The following is a 27,738-nucleotide window of genomic DNA, read 5'->3' on the forward strand; positions in this document are numbered from 1 at the left end:
GTTACGTTTCCTGTTTTATTTTCTTAAGTTCTGGATTTCCTGTCTTGTGTCGCCTTGTCTCTTAATTGTTCATTGGTTTCAACTGGTTCGATTGTCCACATGCGTCTCACCTGTGTCTTGTCAGCCCTCAGGTGTATTTATAGCCCTGCCTTCCCTTTGTTCCTTGTCACATCATTGAATTATCTCATCCCTATGCCATGTTCGTTGTTTTATGTGCCACATTCATGATTCTTTTGGATTTACCTGCCTCAATGCAGCGCTTTTTGTTCATTTTTGTTAAAACACTCTTTTCCCTGGATTCCCTGCCCGCCTCATCGTTTGCTGACAGAACCTCTCCACTGGGACCTGATCATGCTCAGACAAATCAATCAATTCAACTTCATGTAGTCATCTTTATGTAGTAGTCATCTGAGTGTTGTGAAGTGATCAGAGTGGCTGTTGGAGAAGCAAGTCCACTAGCAGCAGTTAATCCTTAGATGAAGTCAAAAATGACCCGCTGAGGTTGTTTTCTTGCAATAACATAATGAAAATATGCCACTGATAGCGTGCATCATGCTGGGTTTCTGATGCATGCACTATACAACAGGGAAGTTTACAACACAGAGTTGGAATTCAATGTCAGCCTTAACCATGGTCAGACATGTCAAAAAGAAGAGTGGCTCCTGTGCTCCTGAGCATCATAATAAAGTGGATGAAAATAGCTTAAAGAAAAAATACAACAGTGCTTACAGTCTACAACGAAACACCACGGGCCAGATGGTTGGCACCACTTACATTTTACACTTGACACCACAGAGGTGGCCCTTGGTGCTGGGGCAACATCAACATACTTGACATTTGCACCCTGAATACCTACACCCTTTTGAAGCCTCAGTAATTCATACACAAACAATGTGCGACAGCTCTTCCTCATGAGCTCTCAAAGGAGGTCGTCAGACATATCCCTAACCATGTCAACTAAGTGCCTAACCCTGAGCCTCAACCTAACTCTAAGCAACAACAATAATAATAATAAAATGATCTTAACCCTCAAACAGCCTTGTAAAGAAGTGAGGACCGGCCAAAATATCCCCATTTTCCAAAAAAAGCCTACACTTTGTTGGTTAAAAACTCACACCAGACCTCATCAAATATAACAAACTTGGTTGCTGATATTGTTTTATTGCTGTTGAATATATTTCTTTTCCAATTTTCAAAATGTTTTAAAAAAAAAAAGTGAAAATGGCAGCACAGGCTAATGTGTTTTCTCTGTAGCGTTTATAACGTGATCCATAATGAAATCTGAATGGAGTCTATTAAGAATTGAGACTTGAGGCTACGTCTTAGTTTTAGAACAACAACATCAAATGAATGAACTATCTTTCCATCTAGCTACTACTGCAAATAAAAACAAAAATCTAACATCTCCTTTTATTTATTTAGCTTAACAAGGTCGCCTACCTGGCTGGCTAACTAGCTAACATGGATGTGTGTTACTAACTAACAGCAGCTAAGGTTAGCTTAAGTTAGCTTGGTAGGTTTTTGAAGATTTTGAAAGATGACTAGATGCCTGGGTCAGAGCATCTCCAGAACTGTAGCTCTTGTAGAGTTTGCCATATCTACAGTAGTAAGTGTCTACCAAGTGGTCCGAGGAAGGAAAAGCAGTGGACCAGCGACAGGTCCTAAGTGTCCAAGTCCCCCTGATCCCTGATGCATGTGGGGATCCAACAGTTGAGCTTCTATAGCTCAAATTGAGGAACAAGTTAATGCTGGTTCTGACAGAGAGGTCATATTTTTGAACACATGGCACTAGGATGCAAGAAACACCCCTTAGCCATAGCCCAGTGGTCTGTGCTTGGTCTGTAACACTGATCAGGAGCAAAAACATGCATATAAATGTGTGGACAGAGGTTAGATCACTTTCCCAGGTTCATGGTTTTAATATTGTGGCTTATTGGTGTATGTATTTTAGGTTTATTGCTAAAAGCAAACGAAAATGGATCGTATCAAACCAGTGACCTCAAGCCCCAAAGCTGCTTCTCAGTCGCAGTTGAATATTAAAGTTAAATTCATGAGCAGCTGGACTTTTTTATTTTTTTATTGAATCAGATGGAGCTCGGTCACCTGACAAACCCACTTGGTCACTGTGACCTCCAAACACTATCAGCTCTGGCCCTTCACCTCAGATAACTCACTACATCAAGGCATCATTCACCAAAGTAAAATACATTTTAACACTTTTTAATATCTCATGGAATTATGGATCACAAACACGTGTCATAGCAGTAAGGCCTATTTATATTAATAACTAGAACCATATGCTAACAAACTGCTACTACATAAAACTCTAAGGTTTTCTTTAGGGAGAAAACTTGTGAAATTAATTGTGCAGGCATCACAGTGTCACTGACCTGCACATGGTCCAGCAGCATGCCGGCCATCACCATGCCCACTCCAGCCAGCAGGTGTGGAGGCAGCACCTGGAGACACGTCACCCTGGATGATTCCCTGCAGGAAACGTGGAGCTTCACCTCGTCCATCTCGCCAGGACAGGACAGGACAGGACAGGACAGGACGGGACAGGACAGGACAGGACAGGAGAACTACTACTCCTGAGCCCCGTGCCTCACTAACTTTCTGTTCTCACAATCCAAACTGCTGCCAACTAGAAGAGCCCCCTACTGTTTACCTTTCAGTCTGTCAACTTGCTCCTCTACCACCCCCCCAGCCATTTTCTTTTCCCTCTTATAAAACACAGGACATTCTCAACCCTCTTGACTTGCTAACTATATCATTTGCAAAGATGTACTGAGACATTAGGACATGGACTAAGACAATGGGATTAAATGAATGAGAAATCCAGTTCTGTTGTGAACAGTTTCCAAGTAGTTTGGACGTTTGTCCATGTTCTTTTGAGAATGTCGTTTCTGTTTCAGGAAATGAGCCAAACCAGTGGAGAGAAACTGTAAAACAGATCCAGATTTTTTTCCATTCAATTTCTAGAGGCCCTTTTCACGAAAGGACACCAAATCTCACAACTGCATTGTGTTGCAAAAGAGCTCCGGACGTCATGTGACTATTTTGTTGACGTTGCCATATTGGCAGCAAAACTGAACCAGACTTGATTTCAGGCCGTCAGAGTTTACTGCACTTTAAACAGATACAAACTGACCAGTACAAGGCAAATCTCTTATCAGGCCCCAAGTTTTTTTGTTTTTTTGAGCAGTTTTTGAGAATCTGGATATATATAACTACCTCATTAACTTTCCTTCGTCCAGAGTCTAGAGTCACTGAAAGTATTCAAGAGCTTGGAGGGGTCAGACTTCATCCAGTTTTGGAGTTTTTCAGCTAAAAACAGCGTCTCTTTGTCATAATGGCAGCATAATGTAACAAGCTAATCACTGAGCCAAATAGTCTCCGTTATATGCCAACCTTTTATGATGTAAACACAGTTTAAATAAATGTCTAAACGCACCACGACATACACGAAATTACTTCTTTATTTTTTACTTTTTATACAAGTGCATTCTTATACAGTGCACAGTAACATAATCACAATAACAAGTAACTGTTTAATCCTGAATTTCTTTCACATTGTGAACACACTGTGTTTTAGTGCTGAATGAGCAACATCCCTTTGTAATCCATGTTATAAACATTAGCCTAACTTACCTTTATGAAAAGAAATCGTGTTAAAAACATGAGCTAAATAAACAAGACGTGACACTTGAAAAATGCTGGATTCTGTCCCTGATAGAAAGTGATCGCTACATGAGAAATCTGTTTCTTGAGGGATCTCACTGCTCTGTTTTCATTTTTTATTGCAGGATCTTTAGGAATCCTATAAAACTATTTCCACTTTGCTTGTTCCCAACTATTTCGGCTTCCTGGGGCACAACAACCCGAGGTTAATTAGTTGCGATTAGAGAAATGCACTTTCCTGCAGGGTGATGTCTATTCTGAAATAGACAACATTCAAACGTCACCACAACGTGGCAGACACCGTCAACAAATTCCAATTCTGCATTTCACAGATGTAGCTGGACCTGTGACCCAGTGCGAACTTCGCCTCTTTCGACCTTGTTGGCACAGTTGCCTATTCATGTCAGTGACTGTGGAGAAGCAATAAAGTCATCTTCAGAGAACAGAGACTCGGCCCTCCCGTACCTCCTGCTATAAATATTCACTCGACACCTCCCCGTCCCCACTTAGGGTCTCGTATTAGATGTCAGGGGCTGGGCTCAAAGGGTGGGAGCCATAGATTACATTGAGGTGTCAGTCGGGGTCACTGACGGTTTCGTGGACGGCATCTGTTGAAGCTTCTTACTGGCTCGCTGACTACGTGCACAAGTTATCCTTAATTCGAGATGTTGTGCCTGGCTTCGTGCAGATTCCTACTGGCAGTTGCTGGCAGAGGTTCCTTGCTCTTGTGTGCCGTGTAGCTGCAGCTGGGCTCACAGAAACTTCTAGACGGCAAACAAGGTCAAGTTCAAGAGAGCAACAACGACAGCAGGTTTGATCTTCCTTGAATGTTTTTGGCCATGCAGCAGCATTTCCTTTGCTTTTGTCTTTTGTCTTTTGTTATATGATTGAGTTATGCACTGGTTGGTTTCTCTTAAGGTATGTTTAATGTGACGAATATGGCTGGGCTCGCTAAGGAGAAGAGTGGAACCAATGGTCAGTTCATGGGCGGCTCCAACAGGGCACCCACCATCATCCGTCTTCGGGACATTTACGATCCCAAGCCTCAGCCTCCGAAAGCTCCTGTTCGGATCAGGCCTCCAAGTCCCAGAGTTCCCTCGGTAAAGGAGCCCGATAAAAAGCCTACCTTTCGCAGCGATCCTCCAACCAAGACAGTCATGAGGAGACGAGCTCAGTCTCTTCCTTCTCCTGCAGAGAAGAGGAAGACATTTAGGAGCTTGCAGGTTCGCTTTGTGGACTCACTGGGTCTTGAGTTGGAGCAGGTAAAGGTCTTCAAAGTCCAAGAGCACCCCCTAATACCTCAACATGTGACGTTCAGGTTAATGATGAGCTCTGAACTGGCCTTCGGGAAGTCGCGGGAACTGTCCCTGCCTTACTTCAAGCCCTGCTTCCCTGAAAATATGAGATCTCAGCCGGACTTCCAGAAACGTCTGCAGACCCAGAGCGTGTGTCTGGAGCAGGTCCTGTGTTTGGAGCAGGGGATAACAGGAAGCATACGAGTACTGAATTTAGCTTATGAGAAACAGGTGAGAGTGCACTACTCTTTCACCAACTGGAGAACACACGCAGACACAACGGCATCCTGGGTATCGAGTGGGGAACCAAACGTTCCAGAAACAGATATCTTCAGATTTCTTCTGCCTGTCCCACCTTTCATCTTGCAGCCGGGAGCCATGTTGGAATTTGCCATCTGTTACCATGTGAAAGGATCTGATTACTGGGACAACAACAATGGCCATAATTACAAACTGTCATGCCATAGCTACAAAGTGACAGTGCCAAGGGAGTGTGAGGACAGCATGCTGCATTTCACCTGAGTGGCCACTTGGGTGAGCTGTAACACTTGCACACTTGAGATACTGTAGACAGAAAACATTAAGAAGGCTGAACAGCAACCCTTAACAAGCTGGAATAACGTAACGTATTATAATTTCCTGCTTAGTGCATTTTAAGATACGCCACTTTATTAAAGTATTTGCACATCACACCACTGTATGTCTTTACTACACCACATTTCCAGAAGCACTCCACTACACCTGACCTGTAGCTACAGGGAATGATCTTATTCAAATGTTACATTTATATATGTGATGAGCTAATAAAAGATAAATGTACACCCATGGAATAATGCTTTTATAGATAACAACATAGTTTGAATATTCAAATATTCAATATTCATATTTGCTAATATGATATTTCTCTTCTAAGTAGCGTTTACTTGGACTTGTAATGAAGTGTCAACCAGGTATGTGTATGTTTTGGTCATTGGATTTCTCGGAAGAAAAGGATGTTTAAAAAGTAATTAAAATTTTGAAAAATTTAAATTCAAAACATTTTTCTTTATCAGGATCGAGACTGGATAAACAAAACTTTAAAAGACAGTCGATTTTCATGTACTGCTTCTAAAAACCAGAAATAAAATCGTTAGAAGACAGAAACAAAAAAAGGCGCCCGTTTTTTTGTTTTTTTTTTGTGCGGCCGGAAGTTGTCGTTTTCAAAGTAAGAGCACGTATGAGAAGCTGATGGACATGGATCGGTACGTTGATCGGTACGAGTCAGTGAAGAGGAGATAGTTGCAGAAAAACTAAGCCGCTTATTTCAGCTAATAAATAACTACATATAATCAGGGGATAGTTAACTGCTGGCTAACAATACTCGGATATGCATGCAGAGATTTCTGCAGATAACAAGCCTTGTTTTTGTTTTCAAAAATCACGTCAGAGTAAGGTCCCAAAGACATTTTATTCTGGGCGAGGGAAACCACATAGAAGTCATATTTGGACGCTCTTGACTAAAACACAGCTCATACATGCTCTTACTTTGAAAACGACAACTTCCGGTTTCAAAATGAAAAAAAACAGAAAAATGGTGCTTTTTTTGTTTCTGTCTTCTGACGATTTTATTTTATTTTATTTTTATAAACACAAAATGAAAGTAGACCGTTTTTTTAAGTGTTGTTTTATACATTCTTGACCGTGATAAAAAAAATCCCTTGAATTTCAATTTGAATGTTTGAATTTTAGAATTAAATTCAAACAACCACTCATTTTTGGTTTTATAATATCTTTTCCTGAACAGAAAATCCAATGACCAAAACATAAACAGACCCGGCAGCTGTAGAGCCTTCCTCTGTTTATGACTGGTAGATGCTCTAATAAGAAAAAAGTAAAATGTGACATTTTAACTCTTTGGTAATTGTATTGATGTATGTATGATGGCCAGACAGATTGTAAAGAATGTAATATAAAGGTGTAAAAGCAGTTAACGAGTGATGTTTTCTTGTGTTCGAAAGCGGATCAGGAAAATAGAGCCAGCTGTTCACGACTCAAAGACTGAAACAGCAGGTCTGCTCCACCACACGTTTGTAGGTCAGTATTTAAGTCATGCACCACTGATTTTAGCACAGCCCGGCCTCAGATCTGAGGAACTCACAGGACAGATATAAAAAAATCATGAGGCTGAAATAGCTCTTCGACAGAAAGTGTAGCAGGACATAATGGACGAGATCAACGTCATGGATTTGAGTGGATCTCGGGTATTGATCAGTGTCAACGAGACACGGATAAAGACTAGTTAGACCAGTTCACTGACTGTGAAGTGTTATAGTCAGATCCTGGGATGAAACACAGCCTCCATGAGGAAAAATGTTCAGTTTCAGTCCTGAGCCAAAACAGCTCTGATGGTATCAGATGGTCGTGAAACAGCAGAACATGGTGTCTCGAATATGTACCCGTTTGAAATATGCCACCGTGTTCCGAGTCAGGGAAGGATCTTTGTGTTCCTGCTGGGTTTTCATTTAGACTTGCAGACGAATTAGCTCACTTTAACAGGTCTGGCATCCTTATTTGATGTCTGACAGCCTCTTTACGGGGAATACGCACGAGGTGACAAATCTAAATACACACAAACGGAGCAGACGTAACGATCTGCTGGCTCTGGCGCTTTCAGCCACGACAAACAGAGCTTGACCTCATTCTTCGGCAGCTTGTTTTGTTTTAGGAAGGGGATTACAGCGAGCAACGTTAGCTCGAGCCTCAGATCCCAGACAGTGCTGACCTTTCACCAAACAGTTTCCACTGATATGAGAGCCCAGATTCCAGAGCGCACTCTGGCAGGCTGCGGCGTTTGGCTGACGGGGCGACATTTTTCCATCTGTGTTTGTCACTGCAGCTGGACGGCATCCTTTAAACATGACAGCAGCTACTCCACAGCGATGCGCTCAAACCGTTGCACAGCGTATCAGGCCTGTTTCCAAATCACATATCAATAATCTTCAGTGCAATTACTTCATCTGATCTGAGGCAATGTCTAGATTTTGGATTGTATTCTGCATAATAATAATGTGAATTCTGGCTTTTATTGGTCTCAGTCACTGGTGGTCAGACCCCATATTAGGCTGAAGTATAAATATCCTTAAGCGTCCCTAAATAATTTGGTGTTGTTTTATTTATTTTTTGCAAAACATGCTGACAAATTCAGTATAAAATCGCCAGAATATGAGTTTAGATAAATAATTATATATGATCACTTAACACTGATCATTTCCCTTCACTTCATAGTGTAAGGTAGAGAGAGCCCCTTCATTGCATCCTTATCCAATCTATTCCAAAAAGAGGGAATAAATATATCAGTAATTTTTCTGAAATTGATAGACATGCATTTTCAACTACAACCATCAAACAAACTAAATTTCAATTGAAAAGTCAAAGAAACAACGACAGAGATTTGGTCGTGAATCTCTTTTCATTGGCTTCCTTCTTACTCTAGGAGCTGTTATGTTCTATGGCACAAGATGGCGCCATTGCCTGACCTGAGGTCCTAGTTGCACGTTTGAGTTTACATTTCTCCTCCCACTGGTGGAGCCTTTTGGGATGCTTCACTAAGTGAAAACAGCAATGTAACAATGTAAAAATGCTCGATTCATTCCGTGTATCACAGGGGAAAGTGCTCCATTTAAAATAGTCTCAGCAGATACGCTGAAAGAACAAAGAAAACATTCATTATGCACTTTCTTAAATTGTTATTGTTATGACTAAGTTGGGAAGATGATACTGTAAAGTCAGCTTATTTAAGACACCCTCCATACAACTGGGGTGTTTAATCTGGAGCAACGTTATTCTAGGTAAACTCAGTAATCAGTTACTGAAAATAAATGGAGGAGAAAAGACCTAAAAGTAGAGTGTAATACTCATGTGAAGTACCAAAGCACTCCTAGTCACATATCAAATAAAAAATGTTTTCAGGGGGGCTGTGTTTTTAGGTAATAATCCCCTCTCTTCATCCTTTATGCAAAACCTCAATTGCCTGTAAAGCCTCTTGTTTTGCTGTGACTCCCCGAAGGAATTTGAGTTGTGTTTCGGAGCTCCCTGGGGGCACTTCTAACCTGGCAACCTTCACTTGTTGTCACTCTGCAGATTGTGTAGCAGCAGCGTGCATGAAAATGTAGAAGTGCCACAGCAGCACAGCATAAGAGATCACTGGGGCTTCAGCCTCTCCTCTGCACTTGTTGAGATGAAGTTTCTAGGTCATAGGACTTCAACAAATTTAAATTACGTTAAATACACATTAACATGAATCCAACATATTTTAGTAAAGGGTTAAGGGAAAGCTTAAAAGACCCCTTCATGAACTGCGTCACTATGTTAACTGGAGGCAAAACAGAGGGAAGCTTGAGGCGAACACTGTCACAGTCAACCATGAAAACGTCGTCTTATTGTATTTTTGGTGCCAAAACCAAAAAATCAAAAACATTAACTTGAAGTTTTATCACATGCCAGTCACTGCCAGTTGTAGACAACTTTGGTTTGGCTTTGGTGATCATTATTTGGGGGATTCTTGTTACATGGTAATGCTAATGCTAACTGCTAGCTAATGCAACATTAGTTACGTGTTCCAGGTTTGTCCCTGCAGAGGCTGCACTTATTTTTTTTAATATCTTTGTTGGAGAGGCTTCACTTGATAAAGACAGACCAGACTGTGATCTGTGCTATCATATGGTTAAATCATCCATCCAGTGAGTGAGGGCGTAGGGGTCGGTGAATATAGTCCCATCAGTCAGAGTCAACTTTTTAGAATAACACTCACGGTCTCAGAGAGTGGGTGTATTAGTATATTCTCTAAAATATGAGTTTTCCTTGTTTATTCTTGCCAAAACAGTCCATTGAAATATGCTAACTGTCGTTTACAAGATATAGTGTTTGAGATGTTTTGCCTCCAGCTAAGCTCCGCCCCTTCGGAAAAGTCACACTGTTTATAAACTGTGAAGGGGTCTATATTGAATGCAAAATGATAATAACAATGTATATTTGTAAATATCACCACGTTTAATATAAAACACATATAATAGGTAGGGGGTCCCACTTAATCTCCCCTGACCCCTGATCTAGATTCACCAATGACACAAAAACCCCAGACCCCAGTCTGCCTGCATGATTGATCCCCTCATTTTTATTTTTCCACAGTACGTTGTTGTTGCTGCACACATCCCTGCTGCCTTTCTTTGAGCCTGTCATTTTGTATTTGTTGCCGGTAGTTACATAAGACGGCTCCATGTTAGGAGTGAGTGGTGACGTTTGCTCGCTGTAAAAATGCAAAAAACAGATGCATCATTAAAACGCCGTTATGGGTATTTTCGAAAAAGGACTGCGTGACTTGTCATTGCTCAGTCATATGACCAGTTTCCTCATGTGTATATTTATTCACGGTTGAAAATAACAGCCCCTGGGACCATATGGAGTTACAGTGACGTAAATAATAACCGGGAAAAAAAAAAAAAAAACGTTTCTTGTGGACACATGACATATGACACCATTTACAGTCTGTATTTAGAGCAGAAAATCGTCACGCTTACACTTGGCTTAATGCTGCGGGACATGTGCGTGTTTACCCTTTGGCTTTCGTTGGTCTTATGAGTGGACACCTGGCAGTCAGGATATCCCCCTCACACCTACGAGAGCTTCCCTTAATCCTCCCACGCGACTCCACGGGTTCTGGACCGGACGGCACGACTATCAGCTGCCGTAACTCTCGCTGGGTTCATTACTCCAAGCAGCGAGAGGTCTTAAAGTGGACCTGCCATCTGTTCCTGCACCGGAGCCAGGAAAGAGACTGTGACTCACATATAACATGCATGTTGATGTCAGAGAAGGAGCTAAAAACTGCACCGTGTCACCATGGGTTTACTTTTATTGTTTTTTTTTTTTTAGATGTATTTAATATCAGGTAAGAGGCTTCTACTTCCCGAAAGAGGATTTTCTGTGACCTCAAGTGCACCTGCATCATTTTAATGTGAGTCTGGGAATGATCAGGTATTTGATATCTGGGCTCAGTTAGTTTTGACGCAGATGCAAAAATATTTCCCAAAAAAACTGAACAATTGCAGTCAGTTTAGGAGTTTGACCCGGGACAGAAATCTGACTAAAGTGAGGTTCAGAATTCTTGTTTCATTTTCATTAATGTATTAGATTTCCAGGTATTTACAGAGGGAACTTTCGATATCTCCTTTTTATCACTCCATTAATCACAAAATACTGTCAACAGTCCAGAAAAAAAACAACTTTTTTGTTTTTAGGAGTAAAATGTTCTATAAATCAGGCTCTGAACGGTATATGATAAAAAACCCTCTGTAAATACCTGCCAGATAACGTCTCCAACACCCTCCAAGAGAACCAGAGAGGAGCAGAGGGAGAGGAGAAGAAGCACTGCCTCCATTTGGTGAACTAATTGCGGCTTCATCTGACGCAACGTGATGAACGTCACTGCAGTGGTTCTTTTTGCTCACTAAAACATACCAGGAATGAGATAAAGCTGAAGCCACTGCAGCTCAGTCAGTTTTAGCAGCTCTCACCACCCTAATTCTGACCTTTGCTAAACCACACGTTTAAATATCACACATTTCGCTGTGACACAAGACAAACGAAGGTTTGTTACAAATTGAAAACCTGTATTGTGCAGACGATAAATAGTGCTTACAAAGGGATTTTGTCTTGTACACAGACAAGGTTTCTGTTTAAGAACATTTACACTGTTGATATGAAATTTATCATCAACTGAGTCGGTGGGACTCAGACACAGCTTGGGGATGTGACTACGGAAACTGGAGTGGGACTGGTCGACTCGGTCACATGCAAACCCCCCCCTCTTCGCCCTCCCCCCTGCGCCGTCCCCCCTGCGCCGTCCCCCTCCCTCCCCCTCCACCCCCCGTTCGGCGTCAAAAAGGGCGCCTTTCATTCAAAAGAGAGTCTGTTTAGAAAAAGAAGTCTTGTCTATGGCCTTGATTCTTCCCGCTCCTCTGACAAGGTGAGGTGAGGGTTAAAAGGAGATGTTCTTCTGAGCAGGAGTGGAGCTTGCTGCATGCATCCCCTTCCACGGGCAGATCCATTTCTAGAGACATAGCCTCCAAGGTTCGCTGGACCCAAATATCAGGACACCCACTGACTGTGGGCCAGGGCACTGGAAGACTCCGCGCAAGGTCTTCTCTGACAGAACCAGGTATAAGCAACTCTTCACAGAAGAAACCTTGCTAAGGCCGGTGGAACCTGCAAAGCGGGAAACATAGGAAATTGTGAGCGTGGGCTAAAACATTCACATAGTAGCGTTTCATCAATCAGGAGTTCTATTATTAGCTCAGTGGGCAGCGCTCCTTAAAAAATGGGGTCTTGCGTAAGCACAACCCTAGATAATCCATTTTTTTTTTTTTTTTTTTTAGCTACAGACACAAAACGTAAGCGAAATGCTGCGCGGACATTTATTACAGCGGAGCAACAGAGGAAAAGGGTGCAACTTTTTCATCTCAAGGGGCCTGGGTGCAGCTAAATTTAAGCTCCGCTCGGCAGCGAGGTGAAATCATTAGATAATGCACCTTTGAGTGTTTGCGCAAAGTCGCACTGACCCCGCCCCCTCCCCCTTCCCCTCCCACACACACCTCAGGTGTCACCCGCCGACAAAAACAAAAAAAAAAGGGAGAGAAAAGAGCCCACGCTGACCTTGTCAGATGCTTGCTCGAAGAATGAACTTCCATCTCGTTGCTCTTGAACTCGTTCAGCTCCTTCCGAATCGCCGCCTGCGGAGCAAAAGCAGAGTCGAGTGAGCTCAGGTGCGACTCCTCACACACCGACGCGGTCGCTCAGGTGGTGAACGGGGCGAGGAGCATCTGCTGTCTAGGTGCAGATTATATAAACTTAACCCGTGAAGTGGGTTAAATGGAGAAAAGAGGGGGGAGCGAACCACACACAGTCTGATCCTGGAGTCTGACTAAAACGGATGATGTGGTTCAAATCTTATCAGATCACATCCTCTAATCATCTCTAATGCTTCACAGCAGTGTATCACTACGCTTCCCGAGGATGTATTTAATTAGAATTACATTGTCTGGACCCAGAGAAGCAGAGATCGGATGAACTAATTAAAAATGCTGACATGTATTTGGCCAAACGTTGACACTTAGAGGTGCTAATGAGTTTTTGTCTTAGTTACTGGAGCTGTTAGCGTGGTTTGCTACGGATCTGATGGTACCGACTGAAATTAGAATTAGAAAAACCTTTATTTGTCCCACAATGGAGAAATTACAGTCTGCAACAGCAGCTTACAGCTTTGCAAAAGAGTGACTGAGTAAAAGATAAATATATATACAAAAGTATCGAACTGCAAACAGATGATTGTCGGATATTGTGCACCACTTGCTTCGTGCAGAATTAAATGCAATACTTTTCTGGAATTTCCATCGGTCTGACCATAGAAAGAGGGTATATGACTCATTTTCACCAAAAAAAAAAAAGTTTGAATGTTAAAATGCCTGTGGTGCTGATCTATCCTAAAAAAAATAAAATAATAATAATAAAAAAAAAATACAGAGAGGGATTTCCAGCTACCTTGTCAGCAGCCGACAGCCTGGTCCAGGGTTTGTCAGCTCTCCTGTCATAGTCCTGAGCTTTGGCCACTTCCACATAATCACTGAATCGAATGAGGATCTTTCTGTCCCGCAGCTCGTCCACCGTCGGCCGCTGGTTCAGCTGGAAAGTCAAGAAACGTGTCAGCGGCGGCTCTGCTTCAGCTTATCAGTGCAATTTTTAAGAGATTAGGTGACAGAGAAAGCAACAGAGGGCCAAGTATTAAGGTTCTATTTCCCCAAATGTGGGATTAAATTAATGACACTTTTAGGAGCAATTGAACCAAACAGTCAAAGCCTTTTACCTTTCTGTTCAGCCGCTGTTTGATTTCCCTCCTCTCCTCCTGCTCAGTCTGGTCATTTCTCTCTGATGACACAAGAAATTATGAACATTAGAACCAAAATAAAAAAGAGGTGGCATATTGAATTAGATTACTCTGACTAGAAATACTCTTGGAAATACTTCGAACAGCTGTTTTTATCATAGGGCAGGACAGTTACTGATGTCTGTGATGGACAGAATCAATACTAGGACGCGAGGCCGCGGAGCTGAGGACACGGACGATTCTGGACGGGGACTCAATATGAACCCGAGAGTGAGACACGAGCAGATTAGAGCGCTAATAGGATTTATCTTTATTAGATACAGCACAAAGATCACTGGATGTCACTTTACTTATTTTAATCCCTATTTTTCATCCAAAATTTATTTGGCAGCTTAAATCATGGCCGCCACCTGTCCCCGTCTGGTGTCATTCCTTTTTTTTTTTTTTTTGGTGCAACAGGAAACGCTCGTTCAAAATATTTGCATTCTACTAAAAATGCCTCAACTTTGAGGGTAGATGATGGAGGTGATGGCAAAGGGCTGGTGTTTATCTTAAACACATGTCCCTGTGGTGAGAGGCTGCTCACAGGTGGCCCTCCTTAGGGGCCGCCGCTTCAGTCGCTGCTTCACAATCGGCCCATTTCTTTTCTGTGCCACATTTTTAACATCGACACCTTCTTTGAGAAGAAAGCACGTTCAGATAGTGTGAATTGTGGGGGCCATGCATTACAAAACAAAAACACAGCCAGAACTGCTCGCTCTGAGACTGTACAGGAACATTACGCCGACACTGGGGGGACTTTGGGTCAGGGATTTATCACAAAAGAAGAAAGATTGTGTTTTTTTAATTTGGGTGTAACAGAAACGTAGAGGTGCAACTATGTTCCTCCAGTAATACAAGAAATATTTATAAAAGTCAACAATGAAGATACTTCAGAAAACAAAGGCGTCTGGTTTTGTCTTTGCATATTTTTATAAAATATTTGTGCAAGCTCAACTTTTGCATGATTAGTCAGCTGTTATCAGTTTATTATCTACTATTATTTATTAAGTTTTATTATTAAATTTAAACATATTCTAAATATATGTTAAACATTCTCTATATGTGAGATAGTGTATAAATATAGCTATAAATGAATTGTAGTAATAGAGCATACAACTCAAACAATTCCTAACTTTTATTTCTTGGAGTTTAAAGAGACTTTATGAGCTGTTATTCTTAGATCTGAGATATATAAATAATAAAGCATAAAGCTCCGTGGATGCTTTGGCCACTCACGCTTCAAGATGTTCCGGCTCTCCAGCTCCTCCACCGCCGGCCTCTGGCTCAGTCTCCTGCGGAAAAACACCAGAATTACGTTCTGGACCATCTTTTCTCTCGCGTCGCTCCTCCGGCCACGCTGGCACCAAGTATTTTCAGTCCTTTTCGCTGCTGCTACTAGCACTCCGAGTGCATGAGCCGGCGCGCAGCGCGCCGAGATCCGCACATCCAAAAGGCGAACACCGCGTCCCAGCTCGAGTCCAAAGAGCGGCTGGTTTGGATGTTAAAACATTTAAGGCTCCACATCGGGAACAAAAAAGTCAGGCTGCGCGTCTGAGAGCACGCGTCAGAGCCAGCGTTGTTCCAGGAAAGAAGTTTTTTTGGAGAGATGAGCGGAGGTCTGAGTCCCTGCGGATGATGTGGATCTCTCCGAGCTGCGCTGACTGGACTGAGTGGTGCAGCAGCGCCTGCCTCCTTTTTTTTTTTTTTTTTTTTTTTTTTTTAACCACACGCCCAGTGTGAAGGGGCGGGACTGAGGAGGAGATTCCCTACGTACGCACACGCTCACTGAACTCACACTGAACTGCTGCAGCGAAGGAAAAACCGTTTTTAAGATAAACCCGCAGTGATACTCAACGCGAAGCACAAATGCACGAGCAGTTTATGTTGAGTCAGACAAAGAGGAATAAAGCATGAAGCAGCAAGCACGAGACAATGGGAGGATCAGCAAGACATGAAGCCTAAATATTTATGCCTCTTCCATGCTGATAGAAAGTTGGATGATAACAGTAAAAATAACAATAACATACTCAAAAATAGGCTGATGTGAACTACTCCAGCAAACAGATGCCACATTCCTGCTTAAAAAATACTTTAATGACTGTTTTAAATCTGATTCATGTCTTGGAGGCCTACATGCAGCCACGTGGACAAACAGGCTACTTAGTTGTGTTGGGGACAGGTTGGTAAAACCAGCTCATTCACTCCTCAACATTCCACATCACCTGAATTTTAGGATTCCTCGCATGACTTCCCAAGATAAATCTCCAACCCCCACCCCCAACCCTGCGCTCTCCACTCCACCTCAAACACCAACTGACGCTAAATTTGTGAGACAACTGTCAAGGAGCCGGTTCCTAAAAACAAAACCTTCGCCCGCACTCACTGGAAACACTTTGCTCTGATTCCCTTTAGTTTAAAAACGAGACTACAGTTTAAAAAACTCCGTTAATCCTCAGGTTATGAGTTAAGGGATGATAATTTAATTTCCTGACCAGCACAGTAAACATGCCGTGAGCTTTCTGTGGCCAATTTTTCCCTCACTAAATAGCACAGATTAAAACTGCCACGGAGAAACTGCAAATTTTTCTAATTATTCCAACTTAACACAAATGTACAACAACCAAAGCTCTAGTTGGTAATAAAGTTACTTATTTGTGGCGAGCTTAAGTAATAATAATAGTATTTAATGTCTTTTCTTGCTGCCTGCTCTCTTTGTCCTATTTAATTTCTCTTTGGTATCTTATCTCATTTTATCTTAACTCAAGCTACGTGGCTTTAAAGCTACGTTTCTGCCCGTAGTAAATCATTAAAATTGTTCTGATTCTTACTGAAACTGGTATAAATGAGCAGGAAAGCCAGAGGATTTGTGTTGTGTATGCAAGTTTCTCCAAACCACTATCTGCAGCCTTTATCATCATGTCCCAGTGCAGTGACTTTGTCCTTAGCTGCTGCTGTTTGTGGGGCATCGCTGACGGACTACCCAGCTGTCTGAAGGCTAAAAGAAAAGCAGCTTTATTGGGCAACTCCCCCGAGGGAAGTAGGTTAAGATGTGTTAATGTGATGCAAAGTGTTACTGAACATGGTGAGAGAGAACTAATCTAAATTTCAACCCTAGCGTGTTATTGTGGGGCATAAAAAGACTTTATTTTTATTTTTACTTTTGCAACATTTTTTCTTTTCGTTTCATGTAGAAAATCAAGATAAATGAATGTAACATATATGGTTCTTTGACCTTAAGCGTTGATGCAGAGACGAACCTTGTAGACCACATTTGACCTGAGAAGATTACTTTTATCTTCTGTGATTGGCTAAAATGTAGGTCTTCAACTAGGGGTCTGCGACCCCTAGGGGTTCCATGGAGGTACTGCAGGGGGGTCCCAAAATCTTTGGTTGATTAGACATGTTTTGTATATATTTTTTTAATTTTCCCCACAAATTTACTTTTGGTTAATAACCCATTGACATTAATCCAACATATTTTATTAAAGGCTTAATATTGAATGGAAAATGATAATAATGCATATTTATAAACAGCACTAGGCTGAGTTGTATATAGAACACATAGAGTAGGTAGGACGGCCCTACTTAATCTCTCCATCAGTTTGGGTCCTTGGTCTGAAAAATGTTGAAGACCTCCGGGCTAAATGAAAACTACATGCTTCTAAACCTCACTGAGAGCCACAGAGACACTATTTAAAATGTGCTTTTTTAAAGTTACCAACTACAGCTCCTCGCCCCATGAAAGGATAAAGAGAAATTGCCGGTCACGACGCATTTACAAAAAAAAAAAGAAACCGCTCATAATAAAAACCACATTCATAACCCAGCGGACAAGGATCACATGTGTGTATATTCACACCGCGACGCACACCAGCAAAACGGACAGAGACTGGCAGGGGAGAGGATGAGATCAGATGTTGTTCTGACCGGGACATTATGTTTACTGGGAACACGGTGTCTTCCACAGCAGGAGAGTCTTCGCATGACTGAGGTGGACGGGCAGTTTTCTACGTCTGGGTTCACAGTGGGGCAACTTGGCACCATGTTTAAATTGCCAAAATGACACCTGAAGCTGCTCTTCTCTCATCTAGCCTGAATGGACGTGGAAGCGTGTTCGCTGTCTAGGCAACCGCTCTTTAAAATGTCTTCGTGCAGTGCACTCTTTTACATCACAAAATCATGTTTGTGGTTTTTATTTTCATGCCTCCTTTATGTTTTCTACTTTTATTGACACATTACGGCCTCCGAATGCTGAACAGACAAACAGTGGCAGAAAAACACTCGCTGAAAATGCATATTTTGCTTTTGTTACGCTCTCGCTGACAAATATAATGATGTAAGGCAGAGGTCTTCAACGTTTTTCAGGTCAAAGACCCCAAACTGATGGAGAGATTGAGTAAGGACCCCCTACCTACTATATGTGTCCTATATTAAACTCGGCCTCGTGCTTTTTATAAATATACATTATTATTATTATCATTATTATTATTATTATTATTATCATTTTGCTTCAGCTATCCCTGATCCCTTTAATAAAAGATGTTGGATTCATGTTAATGTGTATTTAACAAAAGTTTAATTTGTAGAGGAAATTAAAAAAAATAATAATACAAAAAATGTCTAATGAACCAAAGGTTTTGCGACCCCCCTCCCCTGCAGTACCTCTGTGGACACCCTAGTGGTTAAAGACCTATGATTTAACCGTTATTTAGTTTCTGATCACCTGAGCACCGACTGACTGACTACGGCAAAGACAGGAATAATAATGGAATACCTTTTATGAAGGAGCAAAATTTAGTCTACAGCTGTGAAAATAATGGCAGGGAGGACGGTACCCAGAGTGCAGGTCTAAAATAAGCCCCCCCCCCCCCCCCGGCCTTTGACGGCTTCAGCTGTGACTGGGACCACTGAGGGCTTACGAAACAGGACCACAGCAGTCAATGTGCTAAATGGAGCTAGTGGGATATGTGGTCTGCTGGAGAAAACAATTCAGGTCAATAGCGTCTGCCTCAGTTCACCGGCTAAATCAAATCAGCTACAACCTAAAAAAGCCGCAGAAGACACATTTTACATTAGACCTAGGTCTTTTTCCAAGGAAATGCCTATTTAGGACATAGTCAAAGTAAACTGAATGGTGTTCATGAACATTTTGGAGCTCATGCACGGTCTTGGTTTCTTTTGAAAGTCAAGACTCTGAAGTTTCTATCACAAAAGAAGTCAGAATCACTCTAAGTTGTTGGGTTGTTGGGTTCGCCTTAATTTTTTTTGTTTTGTGTTGACTCCTGCAATGACTTTTATCAATGAAAACAGAAGACAGTTACTTAGTGGATGCAGCATTTACTCAAACATAACTCGTGTACAGAGCTCTGATTGGTTCAAAAACCTACTGCTGTCTTATACACGACCCAGCTGAATGTTAAAGAGTTAAAAATATAAATACCAAATACCGTAAAAGCGAAAGTTAGTCAGCCTATTTGTTTTTTTGTCTTGTCTAAGGACACTGATGGGCCTTTACTCACTGCCTCACCCAGCCTCTCTGTTTGGTCAGAGGTAAAAGTTCCCCGCTTGTTGGAGAACTCGCCGGCATGTCAAAGCAATGATCTGCATGTAAGAAGCGAGGGCTGATGGGAATGTCAGCCCATAAAAAGTGGAAGGGGATGGGATGAGTCAGGCGCCACGGGCCAGGCGGTGGCCTGCTACTGCCCACTGAGGTGTATCCTAATCCCTCGCTCCGTCCCCTCAGTGACTGAGCCCGAGGACGGCGACGCCACTGTCGGATGTGAAATCTGAGAGAGCCCAGGACGGCCCGGGGGACAGCGGGGTTTGTTGCCAGGAATAATTAAAGGAACCTCCCTTAGTGGTAGACTACCAGAAGTTCGCCATTTATGTAACTTGGTTGTGGTTCAGGACCGTTGACCTGGATGTCTCCCACTGTTTCTAGGTCACATGAATATGGAAGAATCGCTTTAGGAAAACGTTGGTTTGAGTATACACTACTCACATATTCACATTGAACTGAAGGCGAAGGTGTGTCCAAACCTTCGACTGGTAGTCCCAGTTAAAGCAAAAATAAAAAATGTTTGGAACAGTGACCACTGGGCTGGATTACTGTAATGCACTTTGTATGGGGGTTAACGAATCCTCCACTGCACATCTTTTAACTGGCACAAAAAAAGTCTGAGCACATTTCACCTATTTTAGCTGAACTCCACTGCCTTCCCGTCCATTTTAGAATTTATTTTAAAATTCTGGTATTTGCTTTTAAATACCCCTACAACACACCCAGCCAATCTCTCAGGTCCTGAGGGTTCCTGAATCTAGGCTGAAGCTCAGAGGGGACCGAGCGTTTTCTGTTGCAGCTCCAAAATTGTGGAATGAACCGCTGCTGCACATTGGACAGACCTCCTCACTGTCTAATTTTAAAGCTCTTCTGACTTTTAAACCTCTTCAGACTGAACTCTTTTCCCTTTTACGTGCATGGATATTTTATTTCGGGATTTTTTATGTTTTATGTAACCTTTGTGTTTATTTAAAATGGTGCTTCATGAATAAATTGGATTGGATGTTGGATATTTATTTCTTACATGCCTCCATTATCTCCTCTAAATCTTAAGTTACCAAATAGCCAATAGATAACACGAGTGTCTTCACCATGTAAAGCTGCTTTTCAAAGGCTTGCCTTGTTATTGACGATCTATGAATGGGTCACATTCAAAGACTCAGACATGAAACCAAGAATCGTTTCTTTATCTGGCCCGGTTGTTTATCTCCACGGCTTTGCCCTTTACTGCAGGTCCACAGATCAAGAGGAGTTTCATGTCTGGGTCTTGAGCAACCTGCTGGGCAACACAGTGTGGAGGAGGCAACTTCAAATAGCGCAGCCCCGCTTCGGACTCTACGGGTTACCGCACTCGTGCCATCAACTGCCACACCGCAGGTTATGGCAAATAACCTTTCACCATGAGGACATCTGAGCACGGAAAACAGAGCAATCAGATAGATTTTCACATTTAAATCCACTAAAACCTTTCAGACAAAAACGTGGACTGGCTTTGTAGTCTGTATGGGAAAAAACTGAGCTTTCCACAAACAATATGTATCACATTTAAGATCTTAATTTAGCATTTTTGACAACAAAAGAAATAGCACAGGATAGGAGTCACCCATGTTTTACATACCATAAATCACAGGTGTCAAACATACGGCCTGCGGGCCAAGAGCGACCAGCCAGAGGGTCTAATCTGGCCCACAGCAGGAATTTGCAAAATGCGAAAATTACATTAAAGATAGTCAATTTTCAATGAAAATTACTGCTATTACTAATTTGCTTTAGTCCTGACACCCAGGACTAAATAGCAGACACCAATGAGACCAAATTGCACTTATTTTTCTCAAGAAAGTTCAACATATTTTAAAGGATACTTTATTAAATGTAAGCATTGTCCCAATTTACTTGCTCTTTTTGGCAGTAAAACAAATGGAAAAAATCTGTGCTATTATCTTATTGGTCCAGCGCGCTCAAATCAAATTGGGCCCCAACCTAAAGTGAGTTAGCCATAAAAGGTTAAAAACTTTTTGTCTATCCATTTAGTAGATGTTGAGAAAGTAATGTACACACATGTTATGGCTAAGCTGTCCATTAGTTACTTAATAAGACAAAAATATTCACCTGACAGTCAATTCGATCCGTTCTTTGGGGACCATTAATGTTTCAAATGTTTAAATCAACTAGTGGAAGGGTCAACAAATCAGCCCAAGTTAAGTGTCTTTTCCTTTCAAAGAACAGTAACTGCCCTGAAACAAAAAAAAACAAAAACTGAACGAAGATTGATTTTCTCAAACAATGGACGCCCATTAGCAAACGCAGCAGGAGAAACCTATTTAAAAATCAATTTTTGATTCTGTTTGCATAATAAATGCTCTCACAGTCAACTGGTATGCTGCAATCGATGCTGGATATGTACAGCTGCTGGTCTAGAACATACAGTACATCATACTGTATCTGTTTATTTATAGGTTGAGTAATGCTAACAGTGGGCGACAGGAAACCAGATTAGCAGCACACTGTATGTCACGGGTCGTGTCTTCGATCACTGGTGATCTAACCCTAATTCAGCATTGAGAGAAGAGAAAAACAACCACTGTTCAGAGAGGGTGCAGGCGCTTTGAGACTTTTGACATTTCAATTAGAGGGTACTCGCAGCGAGTTCCCTCGAAAAAAGCCATTGTATAACATTAATTACTGCCTGTGGGACATAGATGGGCTAAAATGGTGACAACGTGTAATTAGGAGATTTCCCGTCGTGCCATATACAGTATGCGCAGGCTGTTTCATCCGGTGCTTACGTCTCTCCAACTGCTTCACAATATCTGCCAACTCCAGCCCTGTAGCTGCAGTGATGCCTGGCTGTGATGCTCGCTACACAGGCACAAATAGAAATCGGAGCGGCACATCCTGTGAGAAACATCCCCCATGTGAATCCGCAAAGACAAAAACTACACACTGTCTCCATTATTTGAACCGTCAGCTGACTGCAGACATGTTCCCACCTAAAGCAATGGTTGGGTCAGCTGGTTGCAAAAATAAGTGCTGTATTTAGAAAGAAATGGTAATAAATAAAAGGATTTCACGGTTGTAACCATGAACAGCAGCACACTGTTACAAACATACACACACACACACAAGTTATGAAACCTCAAAATGATAATATCTTCCACCTTACAAAGCGGTTGGCATGGCAGTCGGCGGTTGCCATTATGTCACCTCCTGTTTGTTTCTATAGCGTCAAATAACTAAGCACAACAACACTTATCCAAAAGAATTTCACTTGAACATGAATCGACATTATATTAATCAACAAAATAATTAGAAAATGACAGAAATCAGCCTTGAAAAAACACATCTGACTCATATTTTAGTGTTGTTTTAGTTTGGCCCATCCAATAACATGGAGGAGGTGGAGCTTATGACCTACACTGCAGCCTCCAGCCACCAGGGGGAGCCCTACTCGGTTTGGCTTCAGAGCCATACCAAGTCGTGTCATCATTAATGTGTACCATGGTCTCAAAAACGTCCAACACCGCTTTACAAATGAAAGAAGTTTGAAGTTAGACGATTCTTTTGCTAGCCCTATGCTAGCTAGTTATCGAGACTAAAGGCTTAGAAAAATAGCAGCTACTGTCATATATATATCATATATACTGTGAAACCCATGTGTGCATGTAATTTATGGCCATGTAGATAGACAAATTTAATTGACTGATGACGCAATTGGGCTACAAAGCATTTTACAGGTTCATTTAAGACATTTAAAGTAAGTAGACGCTGGGATACTGTATTTCAGTGATGGCCTTTTACATATTGACAGAGGTTGGCAGTAACATTATAGCCCGGTTAATGGTGAAAATAAGTGATTTAATTCAGCATAGCAAATCGACCCATAGGGTAACACTGTAGAATCTTCCCCCCGATGTAGCAAACATGGCGCCCATTATTTGGGTTGGTCAGACTCAAATATACAATTCAGTTTGGCTTCACTTTAGAGGAGCAGTTCCGCCTTCAATCTTTATACAATCTATGGTGTAGACATGTGTATTACGTTACAACTGCAGCATTTTACATTATGCTGTAGCTAACACATGACTAGGTTTTGGGTCATGGTGGGAGCAATGTCTAAGTTGGAACAGCTGCTATCTCCGTCCACAGCCAGACAGACAGTTCTTCAAGAAAAAGGACACTCGAGGGCATTAATGCACTCTCTTAGAAGGAAATATGCTCCAATTCACAAAACAGTTACCTTTGGAAGGTAACACAAATAGGGAAGTGGCTATATAGAAGCAAAGAAGGCCCAACTCTCACCAGGCCTCAGTCGTGTCCGGCATGACTGTGCTTTTCAGAGAAAGCTGAGCACTCAGACGTTTCACATTTTATGAACACGATCGCTTGCCTAGTTAACTTTTCTTACCTGCGGGGGAGTGAAATAAAAGAAAAATACAAAAAAAAAAAAAAGAAGGAAGGAAACCCGAGCAGAGCATACATTAATATTTCATCTCCGGCAAAATGGATTATGAAACTGAAAATAAAAAGGAGCCATCCGCCGTCTGACAGCCTTGGTTGCCTGGAAACTGTCATTGTGTTGAATTCAGAATGTAGTAATATCACTGAAAGAAGCTCCTTTTATGTCAGTAACATAATCAGCACAGCACCGACTTGCTTTAGTTTGGGCACTTTTGGTCTATGTGGAGCCGTCTTTGGCACTGTCTGAGCACCATATGCACCGACCAGGCATAACATTATGACCACCTGCCTAATATCATCCCACAGATACTTGATCAGTTTGGGATCTAGTGAATTTGGAGGCCGGGTCAACACCTTGTGCTGTTCTTCATGTTTTTTTGAGTTGTTCCTAAAGCGCTGTCATCAAGGAGTGTCATTGCTATGAGGTGGGGGTGCCTGGTCTGGTCTAGGCTGGTGCTACAAGTCTAAGTGACATGCACATGAAGGAATGCCAGGTCCCAAATGTTTCCAATTGTCACAAGTCGGTCTCCCGTCTGTGGTTTTAATGTTGTGGCTGATCGGTGTATGTTTCCCCTGTAAATCTAACTGTTCAGAGTCACCACTGGCTGCGCTTAAACTCCAAAGATTGGGATTCCTTCATTCTCATATTGCCACATTGCAGTCAGCTGCTGTGTGGCCAATGCAATTCTCAGTTATTTATAGCAGTCCTGAACAGCAGCTGTGGTTACCCCACACTGATTCACTCAGTGAGTTGCGGTGTCAGCAGAAATTGGTCTATAGACCACGAATATCCAATTATTGGCTGCTGCATGGCTCGGCTCACCGGAAAATACTGGGAAAATACTGAGTAGTACAGCCATCGATGCTAAGCGCCTTTGTTCCCTTCCACACTGCAAACAGAGCTCTGGAGTTCAGTCTGAACGGTCATTTCATGAGACAGACATGGAACCACAAACAATCTCGTTAGCTAAGGAGCTCTGCTGCAGAGTAACATCAGATTACTGCACATTTAAACAGCAAAGAATGCGTAGCATGAGTTATCTTATTTCACTAATTCATGAAAAAGGCTGATTTCATAATTCAGTTATGTCAGTAACCAGCTCATCTTGATACCGTATCTTCATACATGTATGTCTAGACAGAACCTAGAAGGTCAGACAAGCTAATCTCGTTGAGCTAATCCTTCGCAAATGGAACCATGAACATTGCTGGGTTCAGTCATTTGTTTCATTTGCTTCAACCTTTGGACTCTTATCTGGTCCAGTGTGTAAACCACCATTATTGACAGTGTTTCAGACCCTTTGCTTTGCTTTGCCTGGTCAACCACATGACCATCGCAGCGTCAGTGTAAGAGCGAACAAACAACAGATGGAAAAAGGGAGGAAAAAAATAAATGAATCTACAGAATCTAAAAGCAGCAGCCGCTTTTGATGCTTCAGGGTTTTTATTGCATCAGATGCGTGATCGTAACTGCTTCACTGAGGATCAGGAGGGTTGCAGCAAAGTCTCAGCAGCGTTACAAAGGAAGGTCTACAGAGTCTCATTTATGTAATGATGTCCTCAGCTAAGGGCACGACTAGATGACTCCTGCACTGAGGCCTGTAACATGGGACAGAGATGGGGACAGGGATCTTTGCAGTAAACCGTGAAGTGGGAACGGTTCAATCAGAGGGGGAACGGGGGCGAAATCTCTCCATCAGCAGGACTGGGGCAGAGGGAAGGGAAGCTAGGCTGTGACGTAAATAGAGCATTGATTATGGGTGCCACTGCACCATTCCGCCAGTGAGGGCTAAATTTAGAAACAGAGGGTTCCCTTCTGCTATCCCAGGGCAGCCTACTGCTCTGCATTCTGCTGCAGAGTTGTGCACTTCCCCTAGGTAATGGAAATCAATGCAACGTGCCATGGGCTGCATGTGTTGCATCACAGCGGAAAATAAAAGTCAACTTGTTTGCTAAGAATTGTGTTTGCTATTTGGAGGCAGATTTCTGAAAAGATATCTGAAAAGAGATCTGCTCTTAAGGCTTATTTCTACACAACTCCAGAATGTCTTTTCCATCTAAACTCAGCTTCGTCATCTGAGGATGGAAGAACTCCTGCCAGTTCTGATATTAATGGCTCTTTAATTGCAATGCAAGGTTTCTCAAAAGCCTATGTTTAGATGCGAATAGAGTCGGTTCGTATCACCACCTTATAAGCCTGAATATGCACATCAGCGCGTTTTTGGCAAGAAATCGCCGAGCACCAAGCGAGATGATGTCATTACATGGTGAAAGCCAAAGATTGCACAAGAGAAGAAGCTGGAAACAAATCTGCAGTTCAAATCAATCCTCTCTTAAATTATAGGTGAAATGAGCAACTTCGCTGGCACGCTTCGGTCTGAATTTTCCACCATTCTGACTTGTTTCATCCACGTGGCAAAGCTGGCTGATGCTCGAGGACATTGTAGTATTTAGAAATAGATAATAGATTTAAAATAATTGGTGGACCTATATAAAAAACAAAGTCTTAACACACATCCAGGGTGTACCCCGCCTTTTGCCTGATGACAGCTGGGATAGGCTCCAGCAACCCCCGCGACCCGAGTGCAGGATTAGGCTGTATGGAAGATGAGATGAGATGAGACATCCTATGAATTAAACAGGTTATACGTTCATTTTCAGCTGACGCTGGGTGTTCCCTAGGTTGTAGGGGTGGAGCCGAACCCGAATACTTACTTCGAACAAATAGTTTTAAAAGTATTTGTATTAGAGAACGAAGCAAACATGCTATAAAATGGCTGCTTTTACTCATGTGACTGCGGTGAATGTTTGTGCGTCTGTAACAGAGGAGGCTCTGGCTGCACGAAACACTTAACTGTATCATTATTTTATTACATAGTTTTTTTTTTTTTTTTAACCTTAACTGGGTTACAGAGGCAGCAGATAACTTTGGGAGGTGGAGTTTGAGACGTCTGGAGTCATGTTCTCTCCTGTTAGCATTCGTCTGTTAGCTCGCTAACTCACACTATTGTCTATTGGTAAATGGTTTTATATAGAACTTTTCTACCTATTGGTGCTCAAAGAGCTTTACAGTCACAGACACATTTACCCATTTGCTCACACAAGCACACACACATTCATGCATTAGTGCCACGCAGTGGAAACAACTGCAGTTTTTGTATGTGTTCACATATCTGGCCAGTAAAGCCGATTCTGATTCTGATTTCAGTGTTTTGCTCAAGGACACTTCGCTATGTGGTAAATTCTGGAGATTGAACCTCTAACCTACTGAGCAACAGTCGCCCTTATTGTCACCCACAATCACCAAATCATCATCACAGTCACGTTCTGACCCTTCAAGTCAGCCTGAATCACCTCTACTAGCATCATTTAATGCAAAACATCAACCAATATTCCAAATACATCCATAATTATTACAATGCTTAATTAAAGAATACTTAGTTTTTATAAAAACCTTCACAAAAACTGAATTTTTCCCCCTTTTTTGAGTTTTATTCAAACACAAACACCTTTTTTCCCCTGAACAAACACAAATACTGGATGGTTTTCCACACCGTCTACCAGGCTGCCTAGGGTAACTCAGGTGAATGCCTCAGCATCCAGCCGCCGCTCATGTTTGCTGTGCTCTGCACACAGCTCAAGGTGAGAGCGGCTGATTGTTCTCCGTGTGTTATGAAGGCCGTTCTGTTCCCGATGTGCCGCCGCAGCCACTCAAACACAGCCACGGCGGAACACAGAGTGCTAGCCACCTCCACAGACGCATCTCTGTTCAGCTCAGCACATCT

The 27,738-nt window shown here is 42.1% G+C and overlaps 2 protein-coding genes across 4 annotated transcripts in view; one reads left to right on the plus strand and one right to left on the minus strand.

Annotated features, from left to right (window-relative positions):
- Positions 1-3,515: 3,515 nt before the first annotated feature.
- LOC125006922 (protein phosphatase 1 regulatory subunit 3D-like) lies at positions 3,516-6,941 on the plus strand. Its single transcript, XM_047583440.1, has 2 exons — positions 3,516-4,492; positions 4,600-6,941. The coding sequence occupies exon 2, from the start codon at positions 4,602-4,604 to the stop codon at positions 5,496-5,498; it is 897 nt and encodes a 298-aa protein (XP_047439396.1). The 5' UTR covers positions 3,516-4,492; positions 4,600-4,601; the 3' UTR covers positions 5,499-6,941.
- A 4,665-nt stretch (positions 6,942-11,606) lies between these two features.
- The window catches only part of phactr3b (phosphatase and actin regulator 3b), a 47,904-nt gene continuing 31,772 nt past the window's right edge, over positions 11,607-27,738 (minus strand). For all 3 annotated transcript variants that reach the window (XM_047583891.1, XM_047583892.1, XM_047583893.1), the window contains exons 9-13: positions 15,172-15,227; positions 13,873-13,934; positions 13,551-13,691; positions 12,666-12,742; positions 11,607-12,218 (exon numbers count right to left, since the gene is read on the minus strand). In XM_047583891.1, coding sequence (XP_047439847.1) covers positions 12,203-12,218; positions 12,666-12,742; positions 13,551-13,691; positions 13,873-13,934; positions 15,172-15,227 — 352 coding nt within the window. In that variant the 3' untranslated portion in view covers positions 11,607-12,202. The remainder of the gene's footprint in view (positions 12,219-12,665; positions 12,743-13,550; positions 13,692-13,872; positions 13,935-15,171; positions 15,228-27,738) is intronic.

The sequence above is a fragment of the Mugil cephalus genome, chromosome 4, assembly GCF_022458985.1.
Source record: "Mugil cephalus isolate CIBA_MC_2020 chromosome 4, CIBA_Mcephalus_1.1, whole genome shotgun sequence".
NCBI classification, from domain to species: Eukaryota; Metazoa; Chordata; class Actinopteri; order Mugiliformes; family Mugilidae; genus Mugil; species Mugil cephalus.

Coding starts and splice junctions, on each gene's coding strand:
- LOC125006922 (XM_047583440.1), top strand. CDS start 4,602: ATGTTTAATGTGACGAATATGGCTGGGCTCGCTAAGGAGAAGAGTGGA.